General features: G+C 47.9%; 5 protein-coding genes across 14 annotated transcripts in view; 2 read left to right on the top strand and 3 right to left on the bottom strand.

Moving 5' to 3' along the window:
- mv (lysosomal-trafficking regulator mauve) overlaps positions 1-13,508 on the bottom strand; it is a 20,370-nt gene extending 6,862 nt beyond the window's left edge. For 2 of the 4 annotated variants that reach the window (XM_031973488.2, XM_076370833.1), the window contains exons 1-12: positions 8,858-9,718; positions 8,323-8,561; positions 6,903-6,988; positions 3,105-5,761; positions 2,953-3,018; positions 2,511-2,665; positions 2,025-2,266; positions 1,790-1,959; positions 1,107-1,625; positions 760-864; positions 365-674; positions 40-194 (exon numbers count right to left, since the gene is read on the bottom strand). In XM_031973488.2, coding sequence (XP_031829348.2) covers positions 40-194; positions 365-674; positions 760-864; positions 1,107-1,625; positions 1,790-1,959; positions 2,025-2,266; positions 2,511-2,665; positions 2,953-3,018; positions 3,105-5,761; positions 6,903-6,988; positions 8,323-8,561; positions 8,858-9,113 — 4,960 coding nt within the window. In that variant the 5' untranslated portion in view covers positions 9,114-9,718. Of the gene's footprint in view, positions 1-39; positions 195-364; positions 675-759; positions 865-1,106; positions 1,626-1,789; positions 1,960-2,024; positions 2,267-2,510; positions 2,666-2,952; positions 3,019-3,104; positions 5,762-6,902; positions 6,989-8,322; positions 8,562-8,857; positions 9,719-9,760; positions 10,410-13,364 lie in introns of those variants that run through there. The other 2 variants (XM_076370835.1, XM_076370834.1) reach the window with 2 other exon arrangements.
- GABPI (zinc finger DHHC-type palmitoyltransferase GABPI) lies at positions 13,476-19,004 on the top strand. 5 transcript variants are annotated; one of them, XM_076370838.1, is made up of 5 exons: positions 13,476-13,610; positions 13,690-13,814; positions 13,880-14,549; positions 14,621-14,797; positions 15,148-15,902. In XM_076370838.1, exons 3-5 carry the CDS (start codon positions 14,020-14,022, stop codon positions 15,338-15,340), a joined length of 900 nt encoding a protein of 299 aa, XP_076226953.1. In that variant the 5' UTR covers positions 13,476-13,610; positions 13,690-13,814; positions 13,880-14,019; the 3' UTR covers positions 15,341-15,902. The 5 variants fall into 5 exon arrangements, 3 of the variants coding, with proteins under 3 accessions (XP_076226953.1, XP_076226954.1, XP_076226952.1); XM_076370839.1 differs by lacking the exon at positions 13,476-13,610 and having other exon boundaries at positions 13,613-13,739; XM_076370837.1 differs by lacking the exon at positions 13,476-13,610 and having other exon boundaries at positions 13,664-13,814.
- LOC116425577 (uncharacterized) lies at positions 15,912-18,506 on the bottom strand. The gene is given in 4 exon segments (XM_076370836.1): positions 15,912-16,556; positions 16,708-16,906; positions 17,051-18,085; positions 18,149-18,506. Coding segments are annotated over 4 exon segments (2,082 nt in total). The 5' UTR covers positions 18,352-18,506.
- LOC116425572 (PR domain zinc finger protein 10) lies at positions 19,000-24,901 on the top strand. Of its 3 annotated transcripts, XR_004234706.2 has the most exons (13): positions 19,024-19,144; positions 19,343-19,553; positions 19,630-20,032; positions 20,105-20,434; positions 20,503-20,829; positions 20,908-21,117; positions 21,179-21,682; positions 21,767-22,031; positions 22,097-22,238; positions 22,312-22,500; positions 22,576-22,767; positions 22,851-23,615; positions 24,776-24,901. XR_004234706.2 is itself a non-coding variant. In XM_031973493.2 (12 exons), exons 2-12 carry the CDS (start codon positions 19,389-19,391, stop codon positions 23,124-23,126), a joined length of 3,003 nt encoding a protein of 1,000 aa, XP_031829353.1. In that variant the 5' UTR covers positions 19,000-19,144; positions 19,346-19,388; the 3' UTR covers positions 23,127-23,740. The 3 variants fall into 3 exon arrangements, 2 of the variants coding, with proteins under 2 accessions (XP_031829353.1, XP_031829350.1); XM_031973493.2 differs by lacking the exon at positions 24,776-24,901 and having other exon boundaries at positions 19,000-19,144; positions 19,346-19,553; positions 22,851-23,740; XM_031973490.2 differs by lacking the exon at positions 24,776-24,901 and having other exon boundaries at positions 22,851-24,546.
- On the bottom strand, positions 24,367-26,942 carry LOC116425574 (potassium channel subfamily K member 13-like). Its single transcript, XM_031973496.2, has 5 exons — positions 26,794-26,942; positions 26,354-26,546; positions 25,796-25,870; positions 25,265-25,637; positions 24,367-25,196 (listed from the first exon to the last, which is right to left on the bottom strand). Exons 1-5 carry the CDS (start codon positions 26,920-26,922, stop codon positions 24,725-24,727), a joined length of 1,242 nt encoding a protein of 413 aa, XP_031829356.1. The 5' UTR covers positions 26,923-26,942; the 3' UTR covers positions 24,367-24,724.

The raw sequence follows: 26,942 nt of genomic DNA, 5'->3' as shown, positions 1-26,942 counted from the left end.
ATTCATATGTAAATTTATCAAGTGGATCGCAGTGCTCACCGAATCGTATTTCTCGAACCCCGTCCAACGCTCCGGACGCGATCAACGGTGCGAAATCAGGCTTCTCCGTGTTTAGAATACACTCAGCGAGATTAGTATAATTAGGTCCGAGGCTGGCTAGGTACAAGGCCCTCTCTTTAGTAAACACCGGACACCTGCGCGTTCAATCGTGCGATTAAGTACATGGAAAATGGTAATCGATCGCGAATAAACTGTTCGACTTGATTCAAGTGTAATTCTAGGTCTCGGTGGATTCGAATTGATTGTTTATTACTCTACCATGCAATTACTATTACTACTGCTATTTCTTATGAATATCCCATACCTGAACACCATCAAGTTGCCAAGATACCAAGCTCCAATGCTGCTGAAACCGATTTGCCCTAACAAGACACACGTGGTGCCTGGTTTTCTCACCAGCAGACCGTCGAATGGCAATTGCGCACTGATCTCCTTCCAACCGTCCACCCACAGGGACACTTCGACTACCGCGCTGCGTTTGTTTAATACGGTGTCCTTGAAATTCAGGGCTAAGTGATGCCACCGACCGGAAGGAAGCATACCGGTTATCGACGTTTCGGAGACAGTGCGGTTCATTTTGTCGTCCGGCCGTGTCAAACGTAGGATTAACTTATCTGAAAGAAGACAACGAAGAAATATTGCCTCGAAAACAATTGATAATCTCCAAATAATCTCGACGACGAAATACAACGGATTTACCTGATTTGAGATCCAGCCACGTTTCCAGAACCAGAGATTCGAACCCAATGGACATCAAATGTATGATGGACGTTGGCGTAGGTGGCGAAGCTGAACCTGCTATGACTGACGTACCCGAGAACATATCAGACATCGATTGGTCTTCCATGATAATTTAGGAAGCATGCGTTAAATAGAAAACACGCTTATTGCTACGTTTGACACGCATATGTGCGTTAGGTAATTTATGTAGACTGCGGATTTCCATTCAAAGTTTGCACCCATTCGAATGCATGAAATCCAGAGTCCAGTTACACATTAAAAGTAAACAATTGCATGCAAAGCTGTCGATTAATTGCTCTACCAACCTTCGCGACTCCAGTTGTCAGACAGAATGCCCCAGTCGGATAAACTCTCGTTATCCGAGTCGAGTAGCGGTGAAGTACTGATGATTGTCCCTTTCCCAGATGCCGATGATCCCCTTTCAACTCTCAGCCACATGGACACCGAACAACCGTGCAACCAAACTGGCCAAGCGAGTTCAGGACCAATTGGCAAACAAGTTGCGTGGACAGACCACGGGCTACATATTCCTGACGCAAGGTGTCTTTCCCGGAAGTTCCTGACAAGATTCTCAGCCTTCTCCAAGTTCTTGTACGCTTCAGACTGCGTTTTCGGCGACACATTTGCTTCGGACACCACAGGAAACGACAAGATGAAATTCGGTTGAGGCCGCGCGGCTAGGGCCAGATGGAAAAGCGACTGCAGCAGCGACAGAAGCGGTGGTTCGTCGACTTTGAACAGCGAGAGATAGGTGACTAATTCCGATGGCGAAATTGACTGCGTCGCTAGTAATGTGAACACTTCTAGAACGGCGTGTTGCAAGTCTGAAACACGGTGTTACGCAATATTGCGTTTAGTGATAAAAACTGAATGGAAGTAGCCTCAGAATTAAACCTTTAAGACTGGCATTGTATTTGAAATTCAAATGTGACTCAAGCTCAGTAGATTTACAGAATTCAATGAATGATAATTTTACTATTGAAGGTACCTTGATACTGAGGGTCCTTAGTAGTGAAAATATCCCGAAACCCATTCAGTATTTTCGTGATCACTCCGGAACCCGCTAGAGCAGCGCAACTCGACGCACTTTCTCTACAGGTAGCAGCGACTTTCCTCAAACCAGCTGTGATAATAGAGCCCCTTTCTGCGTCCAAACCTCTGCAAAGAGTGTTCATTGATAAAGCTTCTTAATAATTCAGTTCTCATAGTATGTAAAGACTCACTGTTCACTGAAATGAATTAAAAGATCAACTGCCAGTGAACACAGCGCCGGATGAGCGTTCGTGTTGCCTCTGGGTTCCAGCACTGGTCCCAGCGAGTTGCTTCTCTTCACTGTGTTAGCACCGGGACTTCTTCCGGGTACTTCAACGTCCGCCTCGTAACCGTCGTCGGCAGTCACGTATTCACCTGTGCTGCTATCGTCCGCGGCGCAGTCTGGCATCACGTCTAACGTCACTGTTGGTAGCTAAGACAGAAAGTTGAAAGAAATTGAAGAAGACACTGAAATGAGAGATTCAAAACTTCAGCAGCCTGGTACAATTCTCATTATTGAAATTATTGACTCCATTCTTGGGACTCGATTAATAAATTCTATCCAAGCTACCAAAACTTTGGAATTATTTCCATGGAAAGTCTGTGTCTCCAAAAGTAGGCGTGCTTTCTTCAACAGATTCTTATCTTTTAATTGACAAGCGTATAAAGTAACATACTCTAGGTCGAGTATACTGCGGCACAGTTTCCTCCTGAGCAGGCTTCAGCAAAGAAACTTTCAGCAAGGCCTCCACGATCACGGCCAGTCCGCGGCGCAACTGCACGCCCATCTCTATCAGCGTTTTTCCCAGCTCCATCACTACATCGCAGCCACCTGCATCGCAGAATATTTTCCATGTTATATACATGTAACGACGAAAAAATCGGTTGAATACATTAACGGTACTACGATCTAACTGGAAGAAGAATCAACCGACCGATGGATAGTTTCAGGTGTTTACCGGCTACGGTCGTTCCGTGAACTGTTTTCACGCCGGGCGAATTCCCCGAGCCTATTGGAATTATAATCCGCAGCTGTGCTCGATCGAGTTTTACGCACGCAGGACAGAAACGTACGCCGGACGATTCGTGATTCACGGTTCGTTATATAAAACTACTTACACAACGGGGACGTCAAGCAGCACGTGAGCAAAGCCTCGAAGAGCCTGTGCGCTGATTTATTGGTGTCTGAAACAGGGCCAAACGTCTTAACATTAATTTCGACGCCTTGTAACACCGACGCGATCCGGCTTAATCAGTCCAGAAGAACATACCCATAATACTATCCGTGGAAATGCACACAGCGAGCTTTCTGAAAAGTTGCAAGGACTTCACCGACAGGGGATGCAGAGACAGTTCAGCGCGAAATTTCGGGCTGCTCAGCGCTACCCCGGCGGCGGCCCTCCAAACAGCGCTCGCTTGGTACAAATTCAACTTTTTATTCGTCTCTGCATCACTATCAGCTTCCACGGAAGTGGCTGTGACGTCCGATCGGTCGAATACTTCAGGAAAATACGAAATCGTGCTGGCAGAACTCTCTGTCTCTGGTTCCAACTCCAAAGTATCGTTCACGATGCTAGCACCCGCTTGAACGTTCTGATCGCTGGCTTCCCGACTGCTTGTTTGTTCGACGCGTTCCGAGCTCTCCAGACCATTGAGTAATTCTATCGTTTCCTTCTCGAGAGACTCGAACAGGGATTTCAACGCGGGTTTCCCTGCAGTCTCTACGGAATCGCGTTCCGTGGAACTGGCTCTCCAAATCTCGATGATCACCGTAACTTCTAGAAGCGCGTACACGCTTCTAGTGAAGGTGGTGTCTGGTAGCAGTACCAGTGCTTCCTTCAGTCCATCCGCCTCCATGAACCCCTCGCATATCTGCGTGTTCACGATCAAGCAGGATATAGCGGAGAGGCAGGATTGAACGAGGAACTTCGCAGTCGCGTTGTCTTTGTCGGACGCGTAGCAAGACTTAGCCTTCAGGAAGGTAGGATAGAATACTTTCCTTAGCAGCTCTCGTCTGACCTGAAACCTGGAGGTAGGTCCTATCTTCAGCAGATGAGCTATTATAACGTAACAAAGTTTCGGCTCGTCGGGAGTCAACAGTTCAGCGTACATCTCCAGAAAGTCCCAGGAACAGGTAGCTGGTCGATCACAGGTGGAGCAGAGGTCTGACTCCGAGTAAGCCCCGAGCTCCTTGAAGAAGGTTCTCTCCAGAAGAGCAACGGCTGGCGCGTAAGTGGCTGGATCGTGTTTCTTCAAGAGCGACGTGATGCTGAACATCAGTGTCCTCGGGGGGAAGCAGCAACAGGTGCCAGCCGCGGCGCAAACCTTGATCAGCCGGACCTGCAGCTCGGTGGCGAAGGGATGGGACTCCCTGAGGAGACTGGTGAGCGTCATGAACAACGACGAAATGCAACAACCCTGCTTAGTGACAATGCCGACGAGAGGCTGAGCGTACGCCGCGCCGAAGACGTCGGTGTGATGATGATTGGGCAGGTTGTTCGCGCAGAACTTGTGTTTAGACCGGCTGCAGTTGGCCGCGTGCGAAATGTCGCGTCGCACAGACTTTAAGCCGCTGGTTAGCGCGCCGATCATATCAATGACCTTCCTGGCGCGGATTACGGACCTGGCCGGATCGACGCTCGGCAGATCGACGATCGCCAGGATCGTTCTCTCGACGAGCTTGCCGTCCTGGCTCTCGGTGAACAATTGGAACAGCTCTAAAAAATCGGACAGCTTCTCTATAGCAGCGCCCTGCTGATGAAGGAGGCAGTACAGGAACGTGACGATCCCATAGATGGTAGCGAAGATGAACTCCTGCAGCAGCGACCCTTCCTCCGGCGAGAAGACGCTCACCGGTTTGCTGCAGGCGTCCTCTAGCAATCTCAGGGTCATCGGCAGCAGTCCGTTGTGAATCACGGTGGTAGTCGGTTCGTTGGCTCTCAGTACACGTTCCAAAGCGGTCAGCATGAGCCTGGCAGCGGCCGCTTTCAAAGTAGCGCATTCGGTTCCGTTCAAGCCAGCCCCGTCTATGCCGAACTGCAGGGACCACAGCGTGTCCAAAGCGAATTTCAGTACTTGCACGGCCGGCGTCTGCTCCGCGGGGGTGTCGTAACCCCGTAATCCCTGCAGCAACTGAATGATCAACAGACTGGTCTCGAAATTGCTGATCCTAGCGCCCAGCACGCTCTTGATCCTCTCGTCGATGTAGTCCTTGGGCGTCTTCTTCGCCGGCCGGGTGGGCAGCTCGTACAGAGCGGCCTGCCATTTCTGCTCCTCGTCGCTGCGGACGACGGAGGTGAAGTACTCGAAGTCCATGGGGTTCAGGCGGATCTTCAGCGTGAGGGACCGCGCCTGATCGATGCCGTCTGTCAGCAGCTCGGACTCGCTGCTCGCGGTTTCCGGCGTGTTGCGCCGCGTGTCGAACATCCCGAACGACCTCTGCTTGCCGTGGACCGGCACCTTCGCGCCGATGCTTTGTCTGCGACCCGTTCTCCTACGGGACGAAGCATTGCCCTCGTGGGAAGCGTTCCGGCTGGACTTGATCGGCTTGCGTTTCGCGTGCGGCACGATCTCTACCGTGTCGACGGTGTCGTCGTTCGAGTGAAACTTCACATAAGGATTGCCGGCCGACTCGACGCTCGACGGAACCGCGCCGCCGTTCGGAGCCCTCTGATCGGCCTTGCCAGCCTCTTCTTGAAGGGAGACGGGATAGAGGGCAACCAGAAGAGCCACCAGCTCGCGGCCGCAAGACAAGCCTCGCACGCCCAGCAGATGGAGAACCGATAGGCAACGCCAGCCACGGTCCTGGGTCAGGTACCTCCGCAACCCGATCAGCTCGTTCCCGTCGATCCTCTTCGCGCAAAGCTCGTGCACGTCCGAGAGCAGCTCGCAGGCTATCAAGGTGGATACTCCTCCGCCGCCGACCGAACTGAAATGGGCATTTCCATACTACGTCTTTTATATTGTTATCTTATCCATCGGACAAGGTAGGCGACCTTATCTACGCCTATTATCGGCCGCGATACGACTACCGTTCGGACGTCAGCGGGTGGTGCGCAATCTTATTTCCAGTGGGAGACGCGATATCTTCGGGGGAAGTTTCGCGCGAGCGGAACGGATGTGCGACGGTGACGAAAGTTGATACATCGGGCGTACGGGGAAAGTATCCGATCGGAATCGCGAACGTGATCGCTGACGGACGAACTTGTTTCTATACGTGGAAGTTAACATTGTTGCACGGATATCGGCGATAGACCGTACGACGGGGTTTAAAAAGATTATCGATGGAGAGATATGTACGCGCGTCTCGTTTCCAAATATACAAGCCGGCGTTCACGTGAAAGTTATGATAAACTAGCACAAGTGGAACGATAACGCTTTCGATGGCGGGAATAGACGAGACGGCGAATAATAATCGTCTTGTTCCGCGCTCTGCGAAAGGAACGAACGATTCTATGTATTTTAATGAAACGATTAAGTTCTCCGCTATTTTCTGATTCGAAGGAATGTTAGAAACAAGGTAACCAGAAGGAACGAAGATAAGATAAAAACGGATTGAACAAGCAACAATAGAGACTCGAAGGCAATTCTCGAATTATAGTAAGATATAGTCTTAGATTGAACAGGAACTCGAAGGAACAAAGCAGGATCGGGACGCGTTTCCTTCGATCGAATACTTTCCACCGGTACGCTCGGTTAACGCTCTTGTTTTTCGGTTTCGATGTCTGGTATTCGCGAGTGCGCGGAGCAATCGTCTCTAGCCAGTGCACGTGTGAGAAAGTGACCGCAAACGGCGAGCGTGTCGAAGGTAAAAAACCGTCCGGAGCGATCGAAACCGCAAAATCGGGATCGGGTATTCATTCTGCGGTCGGCGATCGGCGCGGTCGAGCCATAAAAATCACTGGATCCGCTAGTCCCCGATCTTCGGCTCGATCGGATGCACGTTGGTCCGAGGCTCGCGCGAAGTGAATCACGTTCGTGCCGTCGGCGCCTCGATTTTCGAGGGGATTAATAGCGACGGCGTTATCGCGATCGATGGCGATCCAGATCGGATATCTTCGCGATCTTACCAAAACGATAGGGCATCTTTCACGTCACGGCCTTCTTTCACTTGAGCGAGCAGCTCGGCGAGGAACACGTCCAGCCAGGATGACTTCTGAAAGAAACAAGAGAGACCACCGATTACGCGGAAAAATCGGAATTAGGAAGGTCGAAAGTTCGCCGTTGCCGTCGATAATTTCGGCGGACTAATTGGCGCGGACTAAGTAAATACAAATAATGGAACGTCTCCTCTTTTTTTCTTTCTTTCCGCGACGACAACGTGCATCCGAGATTCGATACGATGGTAGGAAAACAATTCGCCGCGTCGTAGATACGGTGGCTCACGAGGAAATAAACAAAGATGTTGCCTCTCCTCGGATCCCGACGTGTTCGACGATTGTTTCGCGCGACGCCGATAAAATAATCGCCGCGATAGACTCGTTCCGCTGCCGAAAACAGCGGCCGACGCTCGCGAGCTCTGCGCTTGACGCGATCCCGTTCGTTTTACGGGCTCGTCGGTGGCTCGTCGTCGCCGATTAACCCTTCGCGGACGGACGCAATCGAATTTCACAGCGCCCGTGACGCTTTTCGGAGTAAACACATGATTCACAGCGGAAACAACCGCAAACATTGCGCCGATCGTCGATTCCGGGAGCTTTGTGTCAATTTGGATTGACGGCAATTGCGTCCGCGCGCAAGGGGACTCGCCGAGATAACGCTTTCTCTTTCGATACCTTGCGTCGAAAAAGCCCCGGATGACATAACCGCCAGCAGGAGATACCGCGGCGAGAGCGTCACGAACGAAACAAACAATCCCCATTAATTTCGACGATGATCGATCGAAAATATTCACCGGCCCGTCCGTCGCCCGTTAATCTCGCGCGCAGAAGTAATCGATAGTGTTTACGTTATACGAGACGGAGATGATCACGCGGTTCTTCGCTACCTGTGGCGAAGTATTGACTGCGTAACTTGTATGTCATCCGGGCGCAAGGCTAAAGTGGCGTTTAGTTACATGATCGTGGGTGATTGACGATCATTATATTCAGCGGACCGACCATTACAGGCGCGTTAATCAGGCATGCAAGAAGAAAATGGTCGGCGTTCCTTGCCAGTGGAAGACTCGGAGAGAAAGGCCGGCGCGTCGAGGTAAAGGTAATGTTGAAGGCGACCCAACTAGCAACTCGTCCTCGCTTCTCCTTGAACACGTTGCGTCGAGGAAAGAAAATTCTAGAACTATCGAATCCTCTTTAACGAGACAATCAAGAGACGATTCAGAACAATTGAAAGAACTATAACAGAACGCCGAAGACGACGGAGTATCTTCGAATACACTAGAAACTCGACGGTCGCGAGAAATCGGTCGACAGGTGTAAACCTCGTTCCGCTTCAAAACGCGACGAACGATCGAGACAAAGTTGATGCAGATTTCAGATCCAAAATATATACCTCGTAACTCTGCGGCTCCGCGTGAATGAAGTGATCCCACAAAATCTGGAGCTTGTTGGTCGAAGCGGAAGACATCCCGAGGCGGTCCTCGTACTCCTTCTCGTCGTCTTCCTCCCTGTCCTCGGTCTTCAGCCGGTTGTCCTCCTCATAGCTCATAAGCTCGTCGAAGCTGAACCACGGGCACAAGGTGTCCTCGGCCAGTCTGCGAGGATCACCGGCGACGCTCGTAATCCGATCACCTGAAACGATCGTGGACCTTTATCCCAGGCGCGCCTTCCTCAGCCGCGCGAACATCGAAATCTCGAGCGTCCCCGCCGATCTTTTACTACAGTGTACAACGGTCTCCGCCACTCTCTCCGTTCTACTAATATCAACGATTCTATCCACGATTCTATCCGCTGCGAGCTGATCATCGTCCGACTCCGGACTCTGTCAGAAGCGTCGCGACCGATTCGCGTGCGAGAAACGCGTCCGCGGCGTCGGGCCGCGCGTGTATGCGTTCCCGTCGATCTAAGCGACTACACAACGGGCTTACATAACATCCCCACGAGTCCACGGCAGACCAGTTTCCAGCCTTCCGCGGGAAGCCTGAAAGCTTCTCGTAGCCCACGAAGCACACGCCGCCCGCGACAACAACTGGCGGCAGAGAGGGGAAGGATCGGTGGAGAAAACCGGAGGCAGACGGGGGAGAGAGGGAGAGAGAGAGAGAGAGAGAGAGAGAGAGAGAGAGAGAGAGAGAGAGAGAGAGTGAGAAAGAGCGGACAAGGGGGAGAGCAGTAACCCCGGCTCATAAGCTCCTCCTGGATGCGGCCGCCGCCGTCATCGTCGCGGCTACTCGGCTACTGGCTACGTGGTGACACAATTCGTCGGTAGTCGTTGGCGCGCGACGGCCGGAACCCGGAGTCCGCGAGTAGGCAGCTCGTTATCAGCTGAGTCTTCCTCCGCGCGACGCCTTTGCTGCGTGTCTCCTTATCAGCTCGGACCGTCCGATTCTTTCTTACGCCATCGGAGAGGAACCAACAGCGCCGGACGGACCGCGGATCCCTGCTCGCGGCGATTCCACCGGGAAGGACGAACGCGAGCGGGCACTGTCAATGCCCTCGCTGCGCTGGCCAGCTAGCCAGCCAGCTAGCTGCTCGGCTAGACCACCGTCTGATAATCTAAGCTTCTCGAACGTGCGAAAAAAGCACGTTTAACGGACGACTCCGAGCGAGGCGGTTGCTCAGGGGATCACGACCTCGCCGAGTGATCGGCTATCGTTCCGGTCAACGGCGACAGTGATTTACGAGCTCCTTCTGTTACGACTTTTTAGCCAACACCGACCGGGAGAACTAACGGTGGTCATTGATCCTCGCGCGACTCGTTTCCCGAACGGAGCACCACACGGAGGGGGGCTTTTTCCCAGATAAACGATCGCACTCGGAATCGGGCCGATTACCGGGGAGGTTGCACGTGATGCACGCGGGCTAACCGGGCCGAACCGTCGGACGGCCGCCGTTTGGTCCCCACACTTTGTCTTCATGAAGCCATCGATGGTGTCCTCGGCTTCTTTCGCAACACGAGAACCTTAGCAGGTCTCAAGGGTGGAATTATCAAGGAACAACCGCCACTCGAGAACCTTCACTTCGTGCGAACCACTAGATCGTTCTTCTCCCTTTCCGTTGCGACGCACGAACTCTGCGAAGTCCCGTGGAACGTACCGTCTAGAGGTAACTGCCGTTCGACCGACGTTCCGCGCGAACCGAGTCGAGTCGCTTTCGGTCGCGAATCAAATTTCTCTCGGAACCGTCGGACGCGCGCCGAGATACGATCGGAAGCGGTGACAAACGGCCGCAAGGCTGCACTCCGCGATGAGTGTTCGGCACCGGGATTCCCTCGCTGGACTGTCCGCGTACACGACCGCCGCGTACGAAGGAAGGGGGACGATAGGACGGAGAGACGAGCCCCCGATGGGTCGGCGCTGGCCCCTCCAATCGGCTGCTCGAGGAAACTTATGATTCACGCACCCCCGGACTGCCACCCCCGTGAACCGCAACCGGTGAATAAAATCGGGGGGGCACGGGGAATCCCGCGGGAAGGTGGACGAACTGCAAATCAAAGAATCGCCGCGCGTGAGTAAATATTGTTCGCCGTCGAACGACACCGTCAACCCTTCGGACCGGAGCGCGCGAGGAAAGGAAGCGTGATATTAAGCTCCGCAGCGCGTCGATGTGTGCAAAATAGCTTTGTTTCCTCATTTATATGTGTTCTATTATTAGCTTCAAAGAACGTCGACCATATCTTATCGGGAAACGTTGAATATTTCTAGTGAAAAACTTTCCAGTGCAAAGGGTTAATTGGTTCCCTGTCGCACGAGACTTTTCGCCGAGCCGTGAACTACACAATGTTTAACTCTTTGCGGACGAATGTCGACATTTCGGCAGGATGGAACGTTCATATTTGGAAGACTGAGTCGCAAACAAATGATTTAATCGCTCGAACACCAAGAAATCAGCGTATAGTTTCTGTTTTTCCTGTCATTTAAGTAACAGAGATAATTTAGCTTCATCTGCTGAAGATTTCGTGTATTTCAAGGAATCTTCGTCCGCAAAGGGTTAAACGTGCCACTAAAATTTCAGGATAGTTAAAGAAATATAGTTAGCCATTTTCCTCTTTGAACGTCTAGAAGTGACGCGAATTTAACGCGTTTTTTGGAAATCGCGTTCGTGAATTTTTAACTATCGTATCCAGTTTATTATTCGGTTGTAATCTTCGACCATAGTATTCGAGTGTAAGTCCAGTCCCGTGTTATCCGAGGGTTGTCTCTGTCCGTGTACCGTTGCTTGATCCTGCTCATAGGGGTGTCTTTAACAGGTATGCAATTAGTCAGTCGAACAGCCGTGCCGGCGGTCACGTAGACCACAGTTTACGAACAGCGGGGCCGCTGTTAGGTATCGGATTTAATTGTGCGCTTGTCAAACCAAATAAGTGTTCGCAAGATTCGTATCTCGGGGAGCCTAGACTCTGTCCAGGACTCCGGCCGATCAAGATGGCGGAGAACACCGACCGTAATTCTAAAATCGTCGGGACACGCGTGTGGCTCGCGTTCGCCGAGCATTTTATCTCCCTGTAAAACGTAAGGCGTGTAAATCACCCGCGGCGCGTGTTGTATAATAATTCCGATTCCGCAGGATTTCGTAACGACGGCAGGCGCCATTGTGAAATTTACGCCGCTATCGCCAGGGAAACTGCATACGCTGTGCAGCGAATCGAGCGGATCTTTGTTCGATCAACCGATTGAATTGTTACACGATGAACGATTTTCTAGCAGGAATGATTAAGAATTCAACTAATAGAATATATTAGAATAATATACTGCAAATATTCCAGTTCCTTAAATTCAAATTTAGGATCTGTCGTAGACGTTTGACTCAATTGCGAGACAAAGGGTTGAAAGGATCCGCGGATCCCATCGGTTCTAACTCTAGTTTCAGAGGTCATCTATCGAGTATCGCACCGAGCAGGTCAACGGCAAGATGCACGCAAGCTCTCGGATTTTTGCATCATAAACGATAATGTGTTTTTATCGTTTCCCCAACTTTCGCAACGGCGATCTTCCCGTTTCGCGCGTTTCCGGGGACCGCCTGTAGCTGGGAACCGCCGGATAATTGAATTATCCGCGCGTGATCGACGGACCGGAATTATCGGTTAGCCGAGCTTCAACCACCCGCCGCGAACAACAGCCTCCGGGTTTCTGACAAACAACGATAACCGGCCGAACACGTGCAAACAATTGAAAACATTCAGTTTGAGGCGCGCGGCCGTAATTGCCGATCAATCTTTGACTCGGTGCAGTGGTCGCTCGTTATTGTGCGCCTCCGCGCGCAAGCGATTATCTTAATGGAGTTTCCACTCCGTTGTTGTTTCTTTAATTAGCAACAGCTCGGCACGACGACGCGCGATAATGAGCGTTCGGTGCGCGTCTACGGCGCGAAAACCGTTTCCCGCGAAAAACCGGGGCCGATATTTCCCCCGTGCCGCGGCGGCGGAAGAGAAAAAACGAAAGCGAACGGTAACGTGCGCGATAAACGGCGCCGCGCGAAGAAAAGTGTTCGTTAGATCCCTCCGGAGTGATAAGTCGCATCGGTGGACGCGGAGAAGCAACCGATTTTTCTCGCCGATCGTCCGACGTGATCGTTCTAACGGTAATATTTGAATATTTATATATTCGTCATTAGTATGCTAATGATTCGATTCGACAAAGAGAATTTTAATTACCTTCGTATTTTTAATGGAATCCTTTGTAGTCGAGTGCAAGGATTTCGATATTTTCTGATCGAATTCGTTTGAACAATTGACATCGATGTTCCGTAAATTGTAAACTAAATAATTATAATATTCTGTTGCTCAGAATTAAGTATCGATTTTATTTTACCGAGAAAACAATGATAATCGTAACGTATGTTTGTATACACGGATACCGATCGATTAATCGATAGATAATCGAACATCCGATGTTCTAGACCTCCCACGTTCCGGTGGCATCATCGTCGTTACATTTCGTTAGTTTCCTTATCGACGCTAGAGATTAGGCAGTATCTTAGCATTGATTTTTATATCCAGATTTAAACTGTTCGAAACGATTATCTCTAATCCCCGTACGATTGAATAATCGATCAATCGATTCCGCCGGAAGAGCGCCCCTAACCGTGGCGTTGACGAATTTTTCGAATTTTTCAGAACTCGATTCAAGAACGATACAGTCCCCGCAACAAACAGCGAGCCGAGATAACAGTTGACCTTCGGCCCTCTGGGTACACAGTTGATTATTAAGATAGCCGGTCTTTCTTTTTTTCTATCGTTGAAACTTTTTCCCTGGCCGTAGCTGAGCGTGTTTTCAATTCGCGTCACGTTTCCCGCCACTAGCGTTCACCTCTATGATCTCATGCGCGACGAGATTGTATCGAATGTCACACGGGTAGAAGACGAGGCACGTAGAAACAAGATGGCAATGCCTTTTCGGGGAACACCGCAGGCCCGTTCGTTCACGAATCGTCCATTACCTGAACTGTGTCGCCTGAATTGAATCCGATGGCGGAATCAGTAACGTTGCGTCACGTTTTTCCATAATCGGAATAACAACATCGGCACCATTGTTCCTTTCGTACTGTAAGAAACGCGTGCAATCATCGGTGATTGGACACTGGTAAACGGGAACTGTTATTCTCCACCCTCCCCACGAATTTGCGCCACTTTCAAAGTACACCGAGCCGCGCACTCGTGATATTTTTCGTTCGTTTTGGTGGACAGTAAGAAATCGTTCGCGGAAATGACGAAGACGGAACGAGTGAAGTACTATGCGCTCTTAACCGATTCTTTCCCATACAGGACTGTCCGGTGTTTAACGTTGTTGGCACGAGAATATCTCCTTCCAATGGGTATTGATTTTCATTGAAACAATGGCTCGTTGACGAAAAACATTTTCGTTGGCACCGACCGAATATTTGGCAACTGTCAGTTGAATAAGAATCGAGTACTTTAAATGGTGCCCTCTGTTCTTACGCCTGATATTTTTCAGGATCGTTAGACTGAAAACTCACGGATAGCTCGTATGTTCGCATAATCCGTGGAGTGTGTTTAACCTCCGTAAACTTTATGTTGTTTCCTGATACTCTATGAAAGTTTAAGTAGATTCTTTCGATAGCTTATCGATAAGAAATGACCGTGTGGGAGAGACTGCGGAATCCCTGTGGCTGGAGATCCGGTGCTAAGCAAATTTCAGTCGATGCCATAATACCGATCTTTGCGGTTCCAACATTGGCGGTTATAGCTGCACAAACAGTTCTATGCACTTTAATTATATTCATCACTACCCCGTTGCTGGTGTACTATCTGCACCATAATTTCCTGAGATTTCTGCTACGTACGAAATTCTTTTTAATGTGGACTATTACAAGTGTTATCATGTTGATGTTGATCTTTGAAGTCAGCGTCGTACCACTATTAGAGATCTTGCCAGAAGAGAATTTAGTGTTTATACTTTGTGTGGTGGGAGGCATATTCTGTGGCTACAAGAGTAGACTGAACGCAGACTTTGCAGCGCAAGAAAGTTCTTTGACTCAAGGTTTAGAACTTGGAGAAGGAAGCGGGGAACTTTGCATTACGTGTAGAAGGAGAGCACCTCCGAAAGCTCATCACTGTAGAATGTGTCAGACGTGCATTCTGAATAGGGAATATCATTGTAAATGGTACATCTTCAGTTTACGCAGATAATAATATTTATTTTATGCAATGATACAGACCGTATTTTATATTATAGGTTGGATTGTTGCATAGGTTCCAGTAATTTGAGATGGTATCTAGGATGCTTGTTCTTCTCAGCCATAGCTTTTATCTATGGCTCCAATTTAACCATGACTACCGTTTGCCATCCGTTTATATTTATTGGTACTGTCCTTTTACCAGACGACTGCAGTGACGTGTATCATCAATTAGAGTATGTACTTCTCTTTTTTTTTTTTTAGATTTCTTATTGAATTATAGTAGTTATAGACAGCATCAAACTGCTGAAATTAATTATATCGGATGTAAGATTGTTCTTGGGGGAGCACAATACTTCTCATTATTGAGATTCTCAAAATTAAACTGGAAAGATACAGAGGATCTACAATACAAACTTCAATAATCAGAAGATAGTGATAATTGTCGAGACTTGTGTTAACGTCGTAAATATTGTAATATCTCTTATTTGCTTTCTGACAATATAAAAGTTGAATAGATAACGTGTCGCGCAACTGTTTGCTTCAAGTACCCAATCGATATATAATAATGTACATATTGTTCCAGCATTGCCCTCTGCTTCATCTCGGCACTCTACAGCCTACTGGTTGGTATGGTGGTTCTTTTCTATTTAATATATCATCTTTGGTTAATATACCTTGGTACAACATCGAACGAACGACGCCTCCTCGAAGCTGGAAGCCAATACGATCAGGGGATATTAAAAATCGTATCCCGATTATTTTGCTGCAAAACTTAGATACTAAATGTAGACTAGATTATTAAATTTAATTTGTATGGATGGTGATACTTTGCATTGCGCAGAGGATATTTAAAAATCTGAAACAATGAGGCCAGAACATCAGGCGGTACGTGAATTATAATATTCACTTCAATATTAGTTCAAGCACACTTTTCTCTATTTATATTCTTTAATTTTTTTTTCCCCATTCTTGACCGATTTTTTTTCTCTTTTTTTTATAGTAGCAAACCAACTCGTACATAAGCTATCGCTAGTAATATCGAACTCCGAAGTAACATATCGTAATGCAAAAGGGTTGCTCTCAGTTACTGTGCTGGTTACTTTCATTTCATTATTGCGCACATTATTTATATACTTATTGTAACTGTGATAAAGTGGCCATTGTACGATCATCGCAATAAATTATATTAATCAATTGTGTATAGTACATCTAAGGTCTAAGCATTACTGATGTTCACATCTTTTTTATGGAAGAAAATAATATAAAATCAATAATAGCTTTTGTGTTACATAACTTTCGTCGTCTACACTGTACAGTTTTCTTATTCGTGATCTCTAGAAACTAACTTCAATCTTCAAGCGCAACGCCCCGTTGTTTGGGATTAAAGTCGGGAATCACTGTCTGCACCAGTTGCCTCAATTCGTTTCTTCTTTTCTCGCTTTCTGTAATATCCGCGGCAATCGCGAGGTACCTCCTCCACGTAAAGAGGTACCTCCGCTTCAGTTGATTTACATAGTGTCTGCCAGCCAGCTCCTCGTTTCTTTCGCGTTCCGCTTTCAGTTCTAAGGTTACCGTTCGCCATAGCGCAAAGTACCTATCCAGCAGCTTTATCTCGCAGAAGTCGGTGGCAACTTGATATTTCAGGTTCTCCTCTTTCACCATCCGCCTCCATTCCCCGAACGCACTTATCGTCAAACGTTTATTGTAAACAGACTCTGCGATCGTGATCCTCGCTAGCAATTCCGCTTCGGTTTCTCTTCTCCAGGCGACGAATATCTTCCTCGTTAGAGTCTCCCTGTAATGATCGTCCGCTTTCCTCACGTTACTTTTCTTCCGTTCGACGAGCGCGATCAACGGCTCGATTAAATAACGCCTCAACAGGTACCGCCGGTAGAACTGGTCGGCGATATTGTTCAGCCTGTTATGCCGCTCTATTTCGCGCAGACGATTCTGCTCCTGTTCCCGTCGAAGCCTCCTAGCCTCCGCCGCGGCCTGTTAACAAACGCGTAAGAAGCAACGTCCCATCGCGACCGATCGCATAAAAAGCGCAGCCACGAACGAGATAAGAGCGTCTGCGAGGTGAAATTAAACTTGTGACACTTAGTACGGCGTTAATATACTCTGACCCCTTATTTTATCTGACCTCTTGTTGCAATCTCCTCTTCTTCTGCTCCTCCTCTAGCCTAGCAGCCTCTTCTCTCATCTTCTGCTCCTCCAGTTTCCTCCTGCGCGACTCTTCCGCCAGTTTCACCCTCTCCCGCCTCGCCTCTGCTCGCGCCTCCATTCTCAATAAAAATTTCGGAGCACCCGGCGCTTGGTGGGGCACCGTTAAGCTTTCGTCCCTTTGTTGTTCAAAAACGGAACTGTTAGACCATTTCTATGCACTCATAGCGCATCAAAGAATACAGCAAAGCGAACAGTTGGAAATGCAATGACATCCCCATTTCACTTCGAATCGCTTCCGCAGTAGCTAAATTCTCGATTACCTGTAACCAGCCTGTTGCATCAACTGAATCAGCGTCCTCCTCGTCATCTTCCCGCAATGGGTCAGCGTCTCTTTCACCACGTGCACCGTCTCTTTGCTCGACCTGTAGATCTCCTTCTGCGTCTCTCTCAGCTTCAGCTCCTCGATGATCTTGTTCTGCTCCGCCAGCTTCGCTCTCTGGCTCTCTATGATCTTCTTCTGCGCGCTCAGACGGCTCTGCGCCGGCGATTCCGCGGCGACAGCTTTGAAAACAGTGCTTCTCCTCCTCGTCACCGTGTCGAATTCTCTGGCGGCTGGACCGTCGTCCTTGCCCCTCGGTTTCTTGGTCCTCATCAGCTCCTTCTGATGCTCCGTGATCGCGTTGATGAACAACTCGATCTTCCGCTCCTCGGAGACCCTCGGATCCTCTCGTTCCTGCGCGTCGCTCGTCTCGTTCCTCAGACGCGTCCTCCAGATGTCGAAGTACTTCCTCGTGATCCTCGAGGTCACGCTCTGCTGGATCTTCGTCTTGATGTCCCTCAGCCGGCGCTCCTCTTCGGCGTTACTTCTCAGAGCGTCGAAGCATTTCCTCAGAACGTCCAATCGCTGCAGTTCCGCTTCCGAATTGGGCTTGTCCGTGATCGTCACCTTGATGCTTCCCAAGGGTGGCTCCGAATTTTCTACCTTCTCGTTATTCAACGCGGAGTCAGCCTTCGGCAGCATACTCTTTTTCCAAGGAGCGTCCGCCAGTCTGTCCTGGCTGCTCCTTTCTGTGTCCTCGGATATCTGCAATGTTTTTCATAGACTCTCAATGAAAATAACTCAGTCGTCCATCGGTCGCGCGAGACGGAGACCAACCTTACGTTTGGCTCTCCTGCAGGCACTCCAAAATTCCTCGTCGTCCGACGGCGCGAAGGTCCTCCTCTTGCACGTGTAGGGTCTCGAGAACTTCGGCCGACTCCTCAGCACCTCCATTTCGAATCTCTTCAGCTCCCTCTCCAGGAATCGCTGCTGCTTCTTCATATACGACTTCGCGTCCTCCTCCTCCGTGAACAATCTACGAACCGGAAATTCCTTTCAATAAAAACGCTCTTTCCCCTCGATCGAGACAGCGTCGTACCTCTTTGCCTCCGCCAAGACGGAGCATTTCGTCGGCGAGACGGACAAATCCTCGCGAAGTATCCGGTGCCTCGCGTCCATGATCAAATTCGGATCGAGGAAGCTCTTCTCCTCGTCCCGTATCATTCGAAGCTTCTCCGAGGGGTGGAAAATATCTGTCTTCATCATCCGGTCCAACAGATCGGTCAGCTCCGCGCGTATCATCGTGGATTTCGTATTTTCGGCGGAATCGCTGTTCCGTTCGTCGGGAGCGTTGTACAGGTCTCTTGTTGACACGTTGTTGTTTCGTTGTTAAGGAAAGTTATGAAAGATACTGGCTGTACACGCAGCTGTGCCTTCCCGACCCCATTCATAAATCAGGGGGTGGAAGCAAGCGGTATGGGGGTGGCAGGACGCTATCGACTTGTTTCGTCCTGAAAAATATGTACGCCGTATGTTTTAGCGTTACAGCTCCTGTATATGTATTAAAGTATCGTTTGTAGTAGAAATTTCTCAATTGAGATTATTTATGGTTGAATCGCAGTAATGACTGTTGTATATATCCGGCAGCCTGAAGGTTTTCTGTATGCAATATATTCAATGATTTTTCTGGTAGTTGGCTTGATTAAACGCGTATCACCGGGGCTAGTGTAATAAAATGCAGTAAAAGTAAATTAAGCATAATTGTATATTATTGATAAATGAGCGTATAAATCGATGAATATTTTAATAGGACGCAAGGAAATTGTAACGCGAAATTGTCCACTGGATGGTAATAGATATTCGGGATTTCAAATAAAATTGAGATTAATCGATAATCGTTGTAATCATTTGGTGGATCGATTTACCTAAAAATCCGCCGCCAATTTGACTGGTCGATTCGAAAGTTTCCCGCCATTGCAGTGGTGCTCAGTCAGCGTTATGAAACTGATAACGTCAATTGTTGACGAGCCAGTTGCAGCAGGTGCATCACAGGACAAAAAGTGCGTCGACTTCGAAAACTTATGCATTGAGGATGGTAAGTTTTCCTCTTTATAGGGCAAAGATTAAACTGTCGTGAGCCTATTGTCGAAATTATCGGGAGTGTTATCGTGCCGTATCAGAGCTGTCTCGAAGTCGCACGAATGCGATCGTTGTGGTTAAAAAACTCCGATTTCTTTGCCTCCATTCGTTCTGTAATAGCGAGACTAGCTGCGATTTCAAAGAGCGATTTTAGCAGGTAACGGGTGTTGTGGTATTCTTGGAGCAAGACGAGAATTAAAATGGATCCAAGGGGCCCTCCTGAGGGGGCCCCTGTTAATTCCTTTGAAATTCCAAACATTGACAAAGTGTCTGACACTTCAGTAAATTGGTCTGCTGATCATTCGCTCCATTCAGCTGTGTGCGAGCAACCCAAAAAAATGAGTAACAAGCTGTTGTTTCTGACTGTAAGTGTTTACATACTGTCATCTGTTGAGAAATCATTTGTCCAGCAAACATCGATCTAACTTATGTTTTTATTAGGTGGAGTATGTGGAGGATCAGTCTCGGGAATATCCTCGTCTATTTCCAACATACGAGCAAGTCTCTTTTTCTCCCAGAGCAACTTCCCCGCTTTCTGATTTCGAGCACCGTGTCAGTCCTCTTGACCCGAATATGAGTTCAGCAGCTAGGTATTCACCAACTCCTGTACAACTTCCACCATCTCCTTTTCATAATTCTGTTGTTGTTCTACAAGGTCCATCCTCCCCTTTAATATCCCCACCCGAGTCGAACGAGAGAACAAATGTTAACTATGTTTCTCAAATGACCCATCCAATTGATGCACAGAGTGTACAACAAACAGACAATACACCCGACTTTGTTGCCAATGAAAATGAAGAGCAGTTGGTCTCTAGTGTTGGTAGTGAATTAATTTTGATGCAAGGTAAATTTCTGTAAATAGTATCTGTAAGATATACCCTCTAATTTATATTACAAACGCAAAATGTGTCTGCAGAGACCAATTCTGGATTGGAATCACCAGCAGCACCATTGATGCTGACAGGAATGCCTAGTACAGATTTTACGTTGAGTAGAGATTTTCTTGTTATGCAAGATGACCAAATGAATGTCATGAATTCGTTTAAAGCTCAAAATCTTGATGTGGATGATTCTACTTTATCATCAGCTGCAGAAAATTCGAATAAGGAGAATAAAGTGGATCCTTTGGTCAAACCAAAAGATCAAGATATTAATGAAGTTTTGATAGATACGGAAGAAAAGAAGGATAGTGAAAAGCAGAATGTTAGACGCTCCAAGCGTCGTATAAACGATAAGAAAAGTTCTTGTATGTAATTCTATCTGTATTTTCATGATTTTGTTAACGCAGAGCTAAAAGTTCATATATTTTCGTAGGTTGCGATGAAGGCGACGATGTCTGTACTGGAGACAATTGTACATCGCATAACGTGTGTACGATAGCAGATCAGCCTGTGCCATCACGAGCTATAGCAACACTGCCAGGATCATATCTCTCCATAAATAAGTTGTCCAGTTCCGAAATTGAATCGAACGGATCAGAATATGGAGTTTTTGCAAAACGTTACATACAAAAACGTACTCAATTTGGTCCGATTGAAGGCATCTTGTACCCATACGATGGTACTCCATTTAAAAACGAATTACCGTTACTCTATGAAACCGAAAACGAGGAATTACTGAAAGTAGATGTTTCGAATGAAAGTGTGTATCTACAGTTTACACGATGATCTTCAAATTACCGGAAGTTGCACTTCCTAAAACATGTAATTGACTTTACAGATGCTTCAAATTGGATGCGCTTCGTAAGGCCCGCATTGGCGTATAAAGAACAGAATCTAGTAATTTGCCAACAACGCGATGGAATAGTGTTCTTAACAACCAGGCACATCTTACCAAAGGAGGAACTGAAGGCTGGTCCAAGTACTGATTACGCGATTCGTAGGAATTTGACAGCGCTGAAGCCTGTGCAAGAAACTAAAGATGATAAAGGTATATAACGATCGATTAGAATATTGTCAAACATCTTGTACAATGTAATTTCTAATTCTAGAGCCTAAGAATCAGCTGTCATCTCGGCCTCGCTTAGACGATAATCATTCTCGTCGCGTGAAAGTATTTCACGGGAGAAATTTGAAAGAGAAAGAGAATTCAAGACAGAATAATTCAAAGGAATGGAAATGTTCAGTTTGTGGTTTAATTTTTCGAAAAGCAATATTGCTTAATTTGCATACCCTCACTCACGGTGCTGATAAAGTTAAAACGAAGATTCAGAACACCGCTTGTCCACAGTGTGGGCTGCGATTCCAGAAGCAAAAGGAGTTAGTTAATCACGTCTCCCAACACGGAAGATTATCTTTAACGAAAACAAAGAGAATGACCCCTTTATCTACGTATAAGTGTTCAATGTGCTACAAACGTTTTGCCACGAAAGTACGGTTACAACAGCACTGTTTGGTGCATGGTGCTGAAGACCAAAAACCACTGCCATGCAACATTTGCTTCAAACGATTCATGAACAACTCAGCGTTGTCTTGTCACTTAAAAACACACCGAGGTAAATCCTGTTTCTATCAGATAAATCTTGGTGCAAGGGAAACAACTCGAAACTTTCATGTGTATCCGTTTTATTTATTTCCAGAGAATAAACAAGTGTTTGAGTGTCCGATGTGCCGGCAACTATTTAGCCAGAGTATCACACTGAAAGATCACATTGAAACTCATAAAAAAGAAGATGGTACCTTTTGCTGTCCCTACTGCCAAAGAATATTTATGAAATATTCCGTTATACGTAAACATATTAGAGCGCATCATTGCGAAAGGAAACACAAGTGTCAAGTTTGCGCGAAACGCTTCGCTACGGTTGACAAATTGCAGATGCATCTTCTAAAACATTCTGATCATAGGTATTTCGAAATCCGTACATCACAGAGATAATTATTATACATATTATATAACATTCTTATTACAGAGAATTTCATTGTGCTAATTGTGGCAAACAATTTAAGAGGAAAGATAAGCTGAAGGAGCACATGACGAAGTTACATAATTCGCAAACGGCTACCGAGGAACAAATGTCGCAGGTTACACAAACAAAAAAATTTGTTCCAAAGGTATTTTAGCGTTATCCTTATGCGGAGTGTCCAACGAAACGTTCGGTAATGTGTTTCACTGTTATGCGAACAGGTCAATCCTAATGACTACAATCGCTTCATTTACAAATGTCATCAATGCCTGGTGGGCTTTAAACGAAGGGGAATGCTCGTCAATCATTTAGCAAAACGTCATCCTGATGTTGCTCCCGAATCTGTTCCAGAACTGAACTTACCAATTTTACGCCAAACTAGAGACTATTACTGTCAATACTGCGACAAGGTTCGATACAATCTAGCGATAGCGATTGATAGCGTGAGTCGATCTACATTCAATTAAAATCATTATACTTTAAAGGTTTACAAAAGCAGCAGTAAACGTAAAGCGCATATTATGAAAAATCACCCGGGAGCTGCTTTACCGCCAAGCAACAGACAAAAGGAGTCCGACTACTCCGATTTGCCTAATCCAACGTTCAGTCAAACTGTTGGTAGTATCACAACTACGCCCCAGGGTTGCCAGTGGTGTCACAAACAATATGCCAGTAAGGTACGTACCGATTCATATAATTTTACAGGTAGCTCGAAATATTTAAAAAATTTCAGAGAAAAACAGTCGATTCGTTTCCACAGGCAAAATTATTACAACATCAACGTAAGAAGCATTCGAATTTGATGGAACCAGCCGATCAAGTACCACGGTCCCGGAATCGACAGCCACAAAATCAAAATCAACCCCCGGTACTTATCGAAGATCACTTCGTGCTGTCGGATTACATTCAAGCGTGCGACACGAATTCCGAGTTCTTTAAGCCGAAAATAATCAAACTGTCCGAGGACGTTGATCTCATAAGTAACGGACTGGAACTTGTCGGGCAACAGTTTGTTCGTATGCGTGACATACGTTGAAAAGAGCGATGACAGCCTCGTCACGAGGTTTCGTCAATTTACCGAGATATGAATCTCATGAATTTGTGCACAGTAGAGGAAACACAACTGTGCTTTTTGCTGTGGTTGCCAAATGAAGGCGAACCCGTCGTCCCCCGCGCGAGGGGCAATTGGTGCGCCGCCGGGGAATATTTGGGTCGCAGCTTTGTCGGCGTCGGTGCGAAACACTCGACGCCCATTTCTTGGTTGTACGGTCGGCGATGACGTCGTCGCGACCTCGAGGCTGGGCAGCCAGCGGCATTGGAAACTTTGTTGGAACGGAGTACACACACTGTTTTGTGAAAACTTTCAGCCCGACGGGGCAAAAAACACAGGAACGAAAGAATTTACGCCTAAGACACACAACAGGAAACACAAACATGGAGATTTAAGACTAAACACAACGGGGAAACATGTAGTTGTCGAGATCTTTGCTCAAGGTATTACGAGTACAGAGCGCGAAGAAAAAAGGTAGATCAACTCCTTTGAACTGTCGGCACATCTCTCTGACATTAACTCCTAGTAGTTTCTTTGAAAATTTTAAAGAAAAAAAAAAAAATAAATAATGCTTCAATTCGATGTGATTCAATTATGGATGTTAGGCTGGTCGAACATTTAAGGGTCAGGTTTAAAGTGAAATTTAAACTCGGCTTCAATTTGGAGAACGCGCTGATCCCCCGCTGGACCTTAGAACAGCGTGGACATCGTCTATGCGATACGACATTTTTTTATAGACCTGATTATAGCATATCTACATGTCGCGTTTGGCTTTCATGATAAAACAATTGTCTGTAGATTACACGGGAATGTTGTAGTCCGTAATGGATTGTTCGCAGTTTACTCTCTCTCTATCTCTCTCTCTCTCTCGTATAATTCACAACTCTGTCACTCTCATCCCGAGGAGGAAGATGTCTGTACGTTTCGGTCTTAGATTCTCAATCGAATCCGGATTCATTTTCGCGAGGCCTCGTCGCGACAGATTCGCATCCATCACACGCTCATCGAATTGAAATAACGCGGTTGAAATTGAAAGAAAGATATTCAATAGTTACTTAGGCGAAGAAAAAAAAATAAACAAAAAATATTGCTTTTGTCTTTGTCAATCTCACGATGCATGTAAAACTATCCGCGACGTCCGGAGAGACGGGGTTCGCGTTTGATCGGAGACAAATGTGGAATCTCACCGGGTACCCAACAAGCGCAACGCGACGAACGACAGATCGACAGGTAAAACGATTCGAAATTTATTTTACATGCATTATGTACACATAATATGACGTATATTATGGCGAAGCGAAGACAAAAGAGTGCATGTTCGTTAATGTTGTTGAGTACATGGAGAACTGTATTGTAAACATGACTTAAATAAAGTTACCCAGTGACTGACACACGTACGATTCACTATGCCAGACAAATTGTAACGAACCAATTAATTATAGGTGCGCTGCGTTGCGTGTACAAAGAGTTAGATTCAAGAATTCTTCGCCGGACAGAGATATTTGCTACAAGAATAATTTTATATTTTCTCTCTTTTATCTAAAATACTATTGTCATCCTCTACGCCGTGTCTAATAGTCCGTTTACCTATGTCTGTTAATTTTACTTTTAAACTTCTCGCTGACGATCGCCAGAGGACCGACAGCGTCAGGTTTTAGCGTACCCGCGTTGGATACCGTCGCGATGTTGCCGTCCTTTCTCAACTGAGCCATCTCGTGCAACTGCTTCTGCATCACGACCAGGGAGACCTTGTTCGCCGAGAAGAAATCCTGCATGGAGATCAGCTCTCCGGACATCCTCCTAGGTATATCCGAGCCGTCGCCCTTCAGCGAATCCCTTCCGGCCACCCTGGTGCCCCTCCTCTTCGAGAAGTACATCGTCGACACGGAGGACCTCCTCCTCGGTAAATGCGGCGCGAACGTGTGCCGGTTCCGGCACTGTATCTTCTGTATGATGTAATTCAACCCTTGCTTGATCACGATCGATGTCACGTTCAACAGGGAGTACGTGCAGCAGCAGCCGAGCAGAACGAACAGAAAGTTGGCGATGCGGTACCTGCGCCGGGACAAACCACCGAATTGAGAACCTTCGACGGCCAAGCTTCAGGAAAGGAAGAAACGCACCAGTAGATGTAAGAGTGATCCGCCCTCTCCGTGGCGACGAAGTCCCCGAACCCGATGGTCGCGAAGCTGACGAAGCAGAAGTACAGAGCGTCGAAGTACTCCCACTGTTCGAGCGGAGCGTAAACGGCGGCAGCGCAGCTGGCCACCGTGCAGCTGAACACCGACAGATAGAACATCACCCAGTACACGCTCGGCTTCCATTGGTCCAGGTCCGAACTGTTGTCGTCGATCTCGACGGTCCGCGGCAGAGAGTCCTTCCGGCCCTCCAGGAATCTCGAGCGTCTCCGCAGACGGTGCTGATGGTTAATGCGCAGGACCCACGCGAGGAACGTGATGATCCTCTCGAGGAACAGATTGAAGAACAGAATCCCGCCTGGAAACCCGACCGTTTACGTCTCGGATCGTCGTGTTCTATTCCTATCATTGTCAAGTTTCTCGAGACCGAGTACGCTTGGTCTATGAAAACTACTGTGCAAAGCATCCGTGGGAGACGACGGATCGACCAAGCATCGAGAAACACGACATTCTTACCGGAGCAGCCGACGAATCCGTAGAAGATCACGGCGACTTTACCCGGCGTGGACTGCGGCGCGGTGTTCCCGTACCCTGGAAAATGGCGCTCGGAATCAGGTCCACGATCCCCGCGGACGCGGTGCGGAATACCGGGCCAAAGGGACTGCGGAGGGCAACCGCGGTACTGGGTCGCGAGATATTAACATTCCGGAGTCCACCGGCGCATTCTTGCGCGTGCCGCGGACGACGACCCTTTCCCCTTCGTTCGCCGCTGTTGTGACCGCGGGTTTCGATAATCGCGGCCGCCGATTAGAGGCCGGCTCTCGCGGGACAGTAGGAAAAGTACCCGAACGCGCAAGATTACGGGGTATATAGGGCGAACGTTGCAAAATTGTTTGCCGACGGTTGTTGACGTCCGACCGAGCAGATAGATTTTCCGAAACGCCGCGGGAAAAGGGGGGGCGAGAGCACGGTCGCGATAAAGCGCGGCACATGTTCCACTGACCCGTTATTCCGGTTCACTTGCACGGCACCGAGCGAGACACGTGGAATGCTGGAACGGTCGTTTCCGCTTACCGATCGTGGAGACGATGGTGCCCACGAAGTAGAAGCTGCCGGAGAAGTCCCATCGCCGGCCCTTGTTGATCACACCGGAGGACGAGGCGTTCCCGTAGGCGTACAGCAGCTCGTCCAGTCTCTGGAGAGCGACGGGGCTGCTTTGAAGGTGGTGCCGCCGGAATGTATGGTACACCCTCCAGAACTCAGCCGCCTGGAAGCACCGAATGACTCAATACACTTGGTTCGCCTGAAGTCTTCTCGTCTTAGTGTACCTTCGTATCGAGATGTAGAAATAAATGTACCGATAGCCGAGTGTTCATCGATATTTCATTTGTTGTAGACTTGCGTTAAGGATAACGATCAGACTGTCCGGCGGAACCGATGCTTTCGTTCACGGCGACGACGGTGTACACGGTTTTTGATTTTTTAAACGGACAATGGTTTCTACTGTTTCATACCTGTCGTATTTCAAGGTCAGCCTCCAACTGTTGGAAGAGCGCAGCGCCGGCGAGCATGTACACCGCGAGTAGAACGAAAAGAAGGATGAACCTCGCGTTGTCCTCCCCGAGGCAAGTGCACACGCACATCACCGGTGATTCTCATCTCT

This window comes from Nomia melanderi, chromosome 9 (assembly GCF_051020985.1).
Source record: "Nomia melanderi isolate GNS246 chromosome 9, iyNomMela1, whole genome shotgun sequence".
Lineage (NCBI taxonomy): Eukaryota > Metazoa > Arthropoda > Insecta > Hymenoptera > Halictidae > Nomia > Nomia melanderi.
The sequence above is the reverse complement of the archived record's forward strand: the minus strand, read 5'-3'. Positions and strand labels throughout refer to the sequence as shown.